General features: G+C 38.7%; 1 protein-coding gene across 1 annotated transcript; it reads right to left on the minus strand.

Moving 5' to 3' along the window:
- Positions 1-5,240: 5,240 nt before the first annotated feature.
- On the minus strand, positions 5,241-12,406 carry htk (AT-rich interaction domain hat-trick). The gene is given in 12 exon segments (XM_065312204.1): positions 5,241-6,097; positions 6,161-6,301; positions 6,362-6,616; positions 6,682-6,809; positions 6,874-7,682; positions 7,730-8,765; positions 8,767-10,784; positions 10,850-11,258; positions 11,323-11,491; positions 11,570-11,729; positions 11,805-11,915; positions 11,999-12,406. Coding segments are annotated over 12 exon segments (5,277 nt in total). The 5' UTR covers positions 12,002-12,406; the 3' UTR covers positions 5,241-6,059.
- Positions 12,407-12,790: the final 384 nt, after the last annotated feature.

Raw genomic sequence — 12,790 nt, forward strand, 5'->3', positions numbered from 1 at the left:
TCATTCCGAGTGACGAAGACGGCTGCGACCGGCTGCCGCGATATCAAGGCAGACCTCTACAATGGGAACCGACGTCGTTCTCACTCGCAAACATGTTTCCATTCTCTGCCTTGCCAACGATTTTCGAAAATACGATAGTGTACGATACGCTCATTTCAAATATACAATATTCCAATGCAGTTTGGGATGCATACGTAACAATTCAAATTATTAAATTTCAAAATTAAAGATTTTTTCAAAAATTGTAATTTAGCGATCGCAAAAATATCATTTAACTATCTAACTAATGAATAAAAATTGAATTATACACTGTGTTCAAAAGTTTAGACAAAGTTTACTCAGCGCGCATGCGTAATACCCACTTTTTTTAACGTAACCAAACTTTTTGCTTGGCTAAATTATAAATTTTTCTTATAATAAATAAATAAACTAAATAAAATAAATATTAACTTTTTGTAAGACAAAATTTAAATCAATATATAAAATTTTGAGGTTACAAAAATATCCATTGAAATTTAATTCAAAGAAATTTTTGTTTCGAAATAGCGCGTTGGAAATGGCGAGAATACAAAATATAAAGCGACGATGCTGGTTCTCTACAAAACATTTGAGCGATAGCAGCTATTTTTGTACCGGGTCCCTTCACATCCATAGCTGACGTCAGTGAAGCGCGATAGCATGCGCCTGCTATACTCGCTGATGAGAGAGAAACACAGCCAACCGACGCACCATGTCCCGGTCACATTGTGAGCGCCGCGCGGCGAGTCGCCCAGCCGTATAGTCGACCAGCTCGAATCGTGCAGCACAATGCGCGCCGCGCAGCCGCAAACTCTTTGATTTGTTCGCCGCGCGCACAGGGGTAGCATTTTTATAACCTGGAACGCGCACCATTGAATGTAATTTTCATCTATGACTGCCGTTCCGCACTACACTTACTTTACTTTACGTTAGGTACTGTAATGTTTCTCTCACCGTTGTAATAGAGAACAATCACGCATAAAAAGAAAATGAAAAGAGTGCAAAGCAAACATTACCGATTGATGCGCCTTGATTTAGAAGGAAAGTCGTGCGCGCGCACGCGTCAGTCAAAGAAGACAATTATCGGAAGTAGGAATACGTTTTAAAAACTTTTGAAACTTTTGAATTTGCCGCGTACGCGTAGTGAAGCGTACAACTTTTCGCATGCACGCACCGTGTGCGTCGCATCGGATAGATTCAATTATTTATATGCATGTGAATCGAGCGCGGGTTAATTCACACTCATTTTGTTGTGTTATATCAAATTTTACAACGAGCATTGTCTTGGAAATTTCTCCTTTGTTTACGCCAACTGTATGTACGTACGCGAACATTTTCTAAACGCGTCCCGAAAGGAAATTTATTTCGGTTGCGCACACTGCGCTGCGTTGTACAAGTTTGCATTTACAAATTGTCACGATCGCATGCAAGCACGTGGTTCGCGGAGTGTGCGGCAAATGGGTAAACCACAGCTTTTTACCGTGATTGAAAGAAGTTTCGATTGCTCGCACGCGCACGAGTTACACTTCTATAGTAGATATTCACTGATATTGTACCACACGTTCGCAGGCTACAAATTATGCGAATGATACTGCTTATGAATACCGCGCGTCTATTACGTTTTGTTGCTGAATAGGAAGTGACACATGTTGCTTGCATGTAATCTGATTATAATAAGGGGTTGAAGATAATGTTTCAGTAGAGTTTCTTTGCATGCATAGCAAACTTGTTTGTTTCCGATTGTTTTCTTATTTTGTTTGTTTTTCTATTAACATCAGTTCACTGAAAAACACGGTAATTTCAAACCAATTAGATTTTATTGGTGCAATTAGAAATTGATTTGGTTTTCAGGTTTTGTCGAGTACCTACTTGCTAAAATTCCAACATCTATGGGTCATTGAAAATTTTAGTTACTAATTTGCTTCAGCAGAATTCATTCCCCCTTTCGAAAAAATATAGTCAGGAATTAATTATTAAGAGAATTTAACTAATTTGTATTTTTAAGGAAATTACTCAAAATAGAATGTTTTTTAATAACACTGAAAATGAATTAATTCATGTGGCAGCTTTTTTAATTAGAAATTAAACAATAAATAAATATCTAATATTGCTTATTATTGCAAAAAACCTAACCTCACTGAGATAATAATTTTAACAATTTTGCAATTCTTAAAAGTTTTCTTTAGATATAATTCTACAAGACCGTTTAATGTAGTATAATAGTATCAAGGAAAACTAACCTCAAATTCATTGACGTCACATCAGCAACACGGTCGATTTCAAGGTAAAATTACCGTAGTACGGTTGAGTTATGAATGACAGTTGAATTTACTGCAAATTGCGTTGTTGCCATTCCAACCGCTGCAAATGATCCAACTGTCATTCGTGCGCATGTGATTACTAAACTAAATCGTAATGTGTTCGAAACTTGTACGGCAACGCAAAGATTAACTTTTTTTTTCATTTTCCAGATAAATTTTAAGAAGTCACAATACTTCTACATATTAATTATGATATACTAGATATGATTACTTCTTGTACTGGCGGCATTTATTCTGTTTTCAAATCAAAAGTTGTTCAACTATATAAATTAAGATTTATAATAAAATTCCGTTGGAAATAAAGGTCTCGTAATACCATCGGCAAAGTATCTTGTATAGCAAACCGACACGACATTTAGAAGTTGCTTGCGCAGATGAAGAAACGAAGTAACGAACGCCCTCGTTCTCCTCCGCACTGCTGCGGAGGAAGGACGCGCTCTCCTCGCGTTCTACTCGTTCGTTAAATTTAAATTTAACAACGCGAGTCCTCGCATGTTGTTTTTCGCGACGCAATGTTTTCGCCGCGAGTGGGGGTAACCTAATACAAATTAAACAAGCCGACGTGTTTACTTTATATTTACAACTTAAATGTTGGGAATAAGGATTTTAAAATTTGGTCAAATCATACGTAGAAAATTACGCGAATTGATTACGTAATACTGTAAATTTCGCAAATATTTTGATTCAAAATCTAAAAAGACAAAGGTCCTTATTGTAAAAGTCAAAAATTTACCCAATAATATCTAATTTTGCAGATTGTAGTTTTGGATCAAATATTATGATCCTGATTAAAAAGATCAATAATTCGCCCAATGATTTCTAATTTTGCCGACAAGAATTGAATGATATATAACAATTTCGTAGGTTCATTGAAGAAAGATGGCCATCCTAAATATATCTGAGAATAGGTTGTATGTACTGTGTGTTGTACCCTCATAACTGTATGAAATAATGACGCATCCAGGCGAATGGGACTCTCTAGCATGCGAGAACTACGCTCTACGCTACACGGTCCCCGCGAACTGAACACGCTCACGTGGTATTATTATCGAGAAAGGGAGTGCGGTTTGCGTTCACCGTACTCGCAGAGCACACAGAGAGCGACGGGGTGCATTGCGCTCTCCCTGGTTCGACCGTACCGCGTTGTTTGCTCCCTAGTTCTAGTTCTCTCTTGTAGGTAATGTTACAGACTACCCTGGAGCAGAAGACAACCCAAAGATATTCCTCCATGCTAAATTTAATACCGGATGGAGTATATTTTGAGAAATTACAAAGTAAAAAGCAAGAAGTCATGCAACAATTGCGGACATAACCTATACTCTGGCAGCCATATTGCAAAAATTTTTGTGGTTGCCATTTTGCTTGTTTATCAATATAATATGTGAATATTTTTGTATTGGAGAGATAATGAGGGAAAATTTGCCAACTAAATGACAAACTTAGTGTGTAATTATTCCCGTTCTATGTCATTTTAGTGTGTGCTGCGTGAATATTGATTAAACGCCTCTTTCGATGAAAATTCCCATTTTCCCTCCGCGGCCCCGAAACCGACACCAGCGAGCAACAAATTACACGACGAACAAACAAGTTTGTTACAGCGTACACCATTTTCAAATTTTCCCAAAATTATATGCAAACATTAATGGACCACCATGTTTTAAAATATTTAATAATATAAATAAGATATAAAATTTAAATTACTTGAAAATGTTCGTTAGCTTGCTTATAAACTATAAAGTGTTGTAAAAATAAGCAAACAGAAAGAGCTGACTGAAGCTAAAGGATATTGCCGCAGCCTATGTGTGTACCGTTAGCAGTAGCTGCGTCACCGCAATAGAAAGCCAACCAAATACAATCCGCGCATACAGTACATTAACAAATTGTCGAAACGCATTGGTATCGTCGGTTCGATTCAATCCGAATTCGCCTTGTGAAAAGTTTCAAACTTCTATTCATTCAAAGCTAACCGATCTAACCTACAAATATACCAGCTGAGTTTAACCTTATATACCTCATTTCCAGTATATTTTCCTAAAATAATCTTTAAAAGCCCATGTAATTTTCCACTTGCATCAATCTACGACTTTGGGATTTTCCCACTACCCTCGTATCAACAATAAATATGTTGACCGATTGAGTTACCAAGTCGCACTACAAATACATTACGGAAAAACTTAACCTTTTAAACGTTGGTTATGTTATACATAAATTGTATTCTTTTAATTACTCGAATATGTACTCACTTTGCGCAGCAGATGATGATTACTGCAGTTTTAAAGTTATAGAAGCACGATTGCAAAACATAACATGCACTCACATGGCCGAGAAATACTACGCAGTTTGCAATGCTGTTTTTAGCTTGTTTATTGTTGTCATGGCGACGTAGCGTACGTGCGTTAAGTTGCCTACGATGGCGTTGATCTAATTTGACAAATATCTTGATTATTTGCAGATGTCTGCTATTCTGCATTCTGAATAATGCATTTCATAAAACATTGAAACCCAAACTATATTATTCATTATCGTGAGCGAACGCCAATTCGAATGTGTTTAAGCGCAAGTAAATACATTTCGTGCTGGCTTGCTTTTTGCCTTGTAACATGTACTTATTCAACATCGCCGCCACTGCGCTGCGCCACGCTACACGGCGTGCGCTGTGCCTGTAGCCGCGCATTCCAAGTGTATTACGACCATCCGGCGAGCACAAACTGTTGGTGCTGTTGGTTCAACCTCGATACCATGCGCTGCTATTCTATGCCACAATAATATCGCTACAAACAACATGGGAAAACCAACGCGTACTTTTGTTATTTAACAACGTTCAGCGCACAAACAATCAGTTCGCGTCGCGTTCGTTGGAAAAATGATAATTCAAATATATTTTCAGATTCACTAAAAGACTTTGATTACTGTTTAATTAACAAAATATATTTTCCTGTTCAATTCGTTATAATATTCGCTATTTAAGTCGAAACAAGAAAATAGAATCCTTTTTTCGATAAAAGATTAATTACTCAATACACACATATTGTCATTAATCTATAAATAATAATCCATTAGACGAAAATTAGGAGCAAATGTGTAGAGCCTAAAATTACTCCAATCAAAACCTTTATACAAAATACAAATATAATAACAAAATATATAATCTTTAAAATGCGCACTAGATGATTATAAACAATAACCAATCATCAATCCATCATGATTCTTCATAATTAATATATGATTGTAATGCCATTGAAAAGTCGAGAAAAAAATTTGCACACAAATTAAATCATTCCACTGAAACATAATACGGAGATAATAACTTACTCGAACCTAACAACATGTTAATCGAAAAAAAAATCAATAACATTTTAAAACTACATATTTCTCATAAGTCATTGATCCGAAATAAAAGTTTTAGATACATATTTACAATTCGTTTACACCTCGATTAATTATTACAATTGTTGTAATTTAAGCCGTATCACAAATAAATATTAATTAATCGAAATTCGTTTATGTAACGTCTCAATTTTTTTGTGTTGAAATTTGAGTCCTTATTCGAAATTTATGACGTGACATATTTACATCTTCATTCAATAATTGCCTTGACTTGTGGCGATGATAGGCAGTTGTTTTAGATCTAATTATCAATTCTTTACAATATATTTTGTAACTTAGAACTACTGAAATTGCAATGGTACTATGCCCAACCAGTTGAAAGCATTATTTTAATCATATGCAGGCCATCTCCTGCTTAGCTGCTTTCAAAGCTAAAAAAATCAACAAATTTATTAATAAATACATCAAATCCATCAGAAATATCTAAAACTTACCTTCACGTTCTCTCCTCCTGATTTTCTTCCGCCGTCGTTCAATTGTCACAAGTTCAGCTTTGACGTCTGCGTAAGTTTTGCGTAAGTCTTGTAATTTCTGTAGTAATACTGCTATTCGAGCGGCACTATCCAAATTTGGATCTGTAGCAGAGTCAAATGAATTAAGTTACGTTTTGAAGTCAATCACAATAAAATACGTACCCAATTCAACATAGAAATTGTACTTCAAAGGCCGTGGAGATCGCGTGAGTCTTGATTCAAAGCTGGACATTAGAGCGTTCAGCGAGTGTTCGGAGGTATCATCACTGTCGCTATTATGTCGAGATCTATTTGGTTTGCGCCCGCGCTTCGCAGGTACATCATTCTCGCCCTTGCACGAACGCCGGCGCTTCTTGCAAGGCGACGGTATCTCCTCGCGCTTTTTAGCGCTGGTATGCGGCTCACAATTTAACGAATCTAAAAATGATACTAATGCATATTACGTACATCACAATAATATCATTCCTTTATTTTCAACGTACCTTCTTCGCTGTAATTTGTAACTTTTGTAGCTGCCGCTCGTCTTTGCGTTGAATAATCATTCTCTGCTTCGGTTGATTTGCAACTTTCATTGTCTGCATTGCTCGGAGGAGATAATCCACCAATTTCTCTATAATAAACATGTGTGCAGATTAAAAATAATCCAAACTTTTCTAAATTTTCATATTTCTTACCCTCTTGGTGATAGATTACTTATTGTACTTTCAGGTGTGGTGGGTGGCGTGTTGTCTAGCACTGTATTGGTGTCCCTGTTATTAGGCAATGGCAGTATGATTGGTCCAGGCGATGGTTGCTTTTCTTGTTGCATCATAACACTCTTGCTGTTGCTACTGCTGCTGCTAGGCGCGCTAGCAAAAGGCATCTCCATGACAGCCTTAGTCTTAGGTTTAGATTCACTAGTAGGTGCGGGGGCGGGACTTCCCGGAAAAGTTTCCTCGCACAAAAGTGTTGAATGCAGTTGTGAATCGGGCTCTTCTTCCTTGCTCTCCTCTTCAGGTTCATCAGTCTTGACCTCCTCTTCCTCTGCCTCCTTAAAGTCCATTTTACATTCAGTGATGTTAAAATTGCGTTCTTCAGGTTCTTCGGCATCAACGAGTTTAATAACTTTAGTCTCAGTCGGCTGTTCTTCCGGTTCAAGTTTATCTGATGACGAACCTGATTCCGATTCATCTTCAGATCTTGCAATCACCAATCTAATATCGGAATCACTATCGTCACTATCATCATCGCTATCGATAAATTCCGGACTGACAAATTTCTTGTAACTGCGCTTCCTTGGCTCGGGCTCTGGTCTTTTGACGGGTTGCGGTTTAGGTTTTGGCTCAGGTTTTGATTTAGGCGGTGTAACAGGTAGTTCATCAATAGAATCTACCTTTGTGATTGATTTCGTATCAGGTTTACACGTTGCTTCAACCAATGTGATTATTTTTGTTTCACCTTTTGTATCCATCACTTCCGGTGATTCTTCTGCTTTAATTTCTTGCTGAACCATTATTGGGGTTCTTCAACTTTAATAGATTTCGGCGAAACAATTTCTTTGTTTTTAGTTAACTTCTGCAGGATTGAATCAGCAATCTTTGTTCCGGTTTTTACATTGAGATCTTTAATATCCTCCGCTTTGGGAATAACAATCTGAGGAGGATTGTATAAATCCTCAAGAATCGAGCTATCCGATTCTTGAAAAACGGCCGAGATTTGTTTCGGCAGTTGAACCTTTTCTTTCATGGGAGGTTCGTCAACAATTTCCATTTCGACATCTTCAGCTTCCACGCGGCTTAAAGTAATCGCACTGGATTCGGATATAATTTTCGTAGATTCCGCTTCACCTGGACTGGAGTCTAAATGATTAGTAAGTGCTGACTGCGCACGTTGAATAGACGCTTGAAGATTGGAGTCCTCATCATCTTCGCTATCTTTTTGCTTGATATCCTTGCTCTTTGATAAACCAAAACTATCACATGCTGCTTCGATAATATGATCTGGCGAAGGCTTACCAAAGTTGGTAAACAGCGGACTGGCACGTGTGAAAGTCAATTCGTTAGTACGTTCTTCATTGTCGGATAAATCAAGGCGGTCATCGCTGTTTTCTTCAAAATCTGGGGAATCAAACATACTCAAAGGTTCGGGAACGGGTTCAACCTTAGGTTTTTCCACTGGGGCCTTCTCGGGCGTTGTAGTGGTTGATTTGCCAACATGAAACGATGGCGATTCAACCAATTTATCAAACGGATCGTCAGACACCTCCCTTTTTTCTTCTTTAACTTCTTTCTTGACTTCAATCTCTTTCTCTTCTGGAGGTGTTTGAATTTCTTCGACAACTGGCTTAGGTGACGCAGGTAATTTCTTAAAACGTTTCTTCTCAGGTTCTTCCTTAGTTTCCTGTTTGGCAGGAGACTTCGGCGTTTTCTTTTTTGGTGGTGATTTTTCCACCTCTTCGAAAACCCTTGGAACTCGCTTTTTAATCTTATCATCCACAATCTTCCTGCTGCCAAATTCAAATGGCTCAGGCTCTTTAAACTCGTAAATATCATCAGAACTGGAAGATTTCTCAATAATCTTCTCTTTTATCTTCATTTTCGCTCTCTATCTCTCGTTCTTTACTATCAACAAGTGTAGCTGACTCGTCAGAAGAAGTGGTGTCCTTTTCGTTGCTTTCTGCAACAGTTGTAGCAGGTAGTTCTGCCTTTCGGAAACCTTTAAGCTCCGACCGAATTTGAAGCAAATCAAAGTCGCGTCCTTTCGCGTGCGTGCTGAGCACAGCCTCATCTTCGCTATCCGATTTAATCTCGGCAACTTTTTTGTATTTCCTCGGCTTCTTCGGCTTTTCTTTCTCATCGTCTTCCTTTTCGGTATCCTCATCGTCCTTCCGCTTATCACTTTTCGACTTAGTATGCTTGCGCTTAACCTTGGTTTCGTTCTCTTCGGATTTATTACCGCTACGCGTGCGCGTTAACTCAATATCGCTTTCAGTCCGATCATCATCATCAGAATCGGACTCTGATTGCACCGATATGTCCGTATGCGCTGAAGTACGGCGTGTTCGTCTTGTGCTTTCGCCACGAGTGCTTCGACTACGCGAAACCGGCGTCGCAGGACTTTTAGTACGGCTAGAGGATGACGTCACGCTCGATGGCGTCGTAGATCGCGGAGTTTCCTGAACAGTGCTGCGACCTGTAATAGACATACCGCGGCCTCTCTTTACAGGTGGCTTGGGACTTGACTTAGCTCCTGTCGGAGGTGAGGAGTGCTGCCTCAAACGTTTGGCTTTCGAAGTCGCGCTAAGGTTTTCGGCAATCCTGCCAGCATTAATCCATTCATCATAACGATTATTCCATCCTGTATAATGCACCAAATACATAAACTGACCAGAATTATCCTTGTCAATTTCAATCACTTTCGCTTCATATGTCACTTTTGACTCGTGTGTTGGGCCGTAATAAACCTTCAGCTTTTCACCAATATTAACAGCGCCTTTAGTAGTACTGGTGCTTGGAGTTGGAGGTAAGTCCGATGATTCACTGCTTGTTTTCTCTTTCTCCTCAGGGTTAGTACGTTTACGACCGCGTTTCCGCTCCTTGTCATCATCCGATGAAGATTTTTTCGCTGACTTGACAGATGATTTTGATTCCTTGTCTTTGACAGGTGTCTTGACGTCTTGTGCTCGACTCTCGGGTGATGATTCCTTTTCTTTTTCTTTCTCTTTATCTTTTGTTTTGGGTTGCTGAGATGACTTTGATCTTGTTTGTTGTGACTGTTTCTCTTTATCTTTATCCTTTTCCCTCTCCTTATCCTTGTCTTTATCATCATCTTTCACTTTCTCCTTATCTTTGTCTTTTTCTTTTTCGTTCTTCTTCGTATGCTCCTCGAATTTCTCCACAAGCGCCTTTACCTTATCTCCACTCGCTGGTTTAACTTTCTTCTCTTTCTTAACTTCAGATCGTTTGGGCCTACCTGGTTCTCTTGATGGGCCCGCAACTTCCGATTGATCCGTCGCATCACTGCTGTTGTCACTACATTCGGGCAGTGGTTCTTTTTTAATATTCTTCTTTTCATCCTCGACCTTCACCGGTTTTTCAGCCTTTTTCGGTTTTGGTGTTTTTACTATTACGTCCTCTTTCTTTTCCTTCTCGTCTTCCTCTTTTTCCTTCTTTATTTCTGGCGGCTCTTCTTCCTTCTCCTTTTCGGGCTTAGGACTCTGCACCGGTGTCATACGATCTTTGTCGCGAATTAAAGGCCTTCCTCGATCTTTTTTCGCGTGTCTGATCGGTGTCAACATTGTGCAACCCAAAGTTCTGTAGAACGCTTCGTAGCTAAGTAAACATTTCTTGTACACCTGCTTAACTTGATTATACGCGCTTTGGGTTTGCGGCAACTTTAGTCGCCCAGTGACAGATTTCCACTTTGTTTTATTTGATACGCGATTATAACCACCCATTTTATGCACTAGGCGAAACAGTTTGTAGAAATCCACATCTTTCTGTGCGATTGTTGGTGTTTTATTTAGGGGTGTCCCTCTATCATCCATGAATTTATACAATTGCGCGACGAAGTGATCTTTTTCTTCGGTAGGTTCATCGTCTGAACTCTATTTAAACAAACAAAAGATATCATCAAGTAAAATGCATGTTTTTACAAATGAACAGTACTTACATCGCTATAGTTGTCATCAGAATCAGTCAATTGACTTTGCGAGTTGAACAACGAATTTCGCTCCCAGTAAGGTGGCAACTCATCTTGGTCCATATACTTTAGAGCCTTTTCAATGGCTTCTTTGAGACATGACATGTCAGCTTTAGATTCACGTTTGAATTCCATAATCTCCTTCTTTGGAACAGTATAATATCGACCATCGCGGAATGACCGCACGAGAAATTCATCTTTAACATTTATTCGTACGGTTGGTTGGGCTGACGGAATAACGATCAACCCGGGGAACCAATTGTCTCTGATTCTTTTCTTATCTGAACCTTCAATAACAACTACTCTACCAATATCAGCACTGTACATCTCTAAATCTGGCTCATTTTCCTCTTCACCCTCGCCATCACTACTGTCTTCCCTGTTTTCAATAATATATAAGTTAAAACAATGTCGACATAAACGATATTTTAAGTTAAACTTACTTCAGCTGCCTGCATCTTCTTCCTCTTCTGCCACCCATGACTGGATTCCCAAAATGCTCTGGATGTGTCAATGGTAATTGATCCAACGTTTCACTCTCATTAAAGTGCCTGCCACTTTTCAAACACAATGCAGACCTCCTCAGTGTTGTTATATCTCCATCATCAAACACTACAAATATTTACATATTGCTGTGTTAAGGTATACAAACTAAACTTTCATTAATGATCATATGATCAGTGAACTCACCAACTGTATATTGACTACAGTCCTGAATTTTCGTGATAATACAATCAATGTTTTCTTTCTTCTCTGGATGTCTTGCATTCACAAGTTGGCCAACTCTGATTGGCCCCTTTATAACCTCATCACTCACAGTGGCTGTGCCCAGACCCATTTTGAATGTAACCTAAACATTAAACGTGGTTTAGCCAATATTTCTAACTAATTTAGAGGTGAATTGCTAATGTTAAAAATAATTTACCTTGCATTTTACAATTCGGACAACTTTGCTAACTTTGGCTTCACAAAACGCACCCTTGTACTTCGCGCTGACTGCGGTACCGACATGCAAATAAGGAGGATCGTCTCCTTGCTGAGAACGAGAAATGCAAATGTTAATTAAAATAGACCAATTACTGATACATTGGTGATAATGGAATGGACAAAGACACTTACCATTTTCGATTTGGTGCGTAAATTACCCTACGCCCGATCACTTAGTATTACAATCATTGATGCAATCACAATGAACTTCAGTTGTAACGATGCAATAATTCATTTAGTACGAGAATAACGCGTGAAAATCAAGAAAGCATCATAATAAGGCGTATGTAGCATACGCACGATACACACAAACAAGTGCGATGCGATACTCTGTCGCATGCAACTGGGCCCGAAACACGTATTTCAACTACGTACACTCAAATCGTCCTCAAATGCACGCCGAATATCAAATCGAATATTAAGTTCATAATTACGATCACCTCGACGCGAAACTACGCTGGAAGTTCACTAAACACACTGAATTTCTGCTGTTGAGTCTCACAGCGAAAAAGAAGCGGTTGAGATGACATTATGTCAGTGCCAAACAGGTTTGCCACATTTCACCAAATATGGTGGGGCGCACTGTTGCAACGCAGCGGACCAATCAAAGCGCTGTTGAGAACACGACACCAATCGATATGACTCGAGTACTTGAAAAGCTGTAGCATACGCATACGATTCAAAAATGCGAACTAAAAAGCAAAAACCACAAAAGGGAAAGTAAATTCATACTTGTACAGCTTTAATGCACGTTAACGCACTAATCAATCACGTAAATCAAATGATCAATCACGCACGCACACTTTCCCTACAAACCATATGCATTGTGACCAAATTGAAATATTTAGTTGTAATATTTTGTAAACTTTTGAAGACCAAATCATAACTACTTTGTAATATCAGGTAATAATCCTTTCCGCGAAT

This window comes from Atheta coriaria, unplaced genomic scaffold (assembly GCF_025399875.1).
Source record: "Atheta coriaria isolate IRGN ID8LTWV9N9 unplaced genomic scaffold, Caltech_Dcor_3.1 hic_scaffold_9_pilon, whole genome shotgun sequence".
NCBI lineage: Eukaryota > Metazoa > Arthropoda > Insecta > Coleoptera > Staphylinidae > Dalotia > Dalotia coriaria.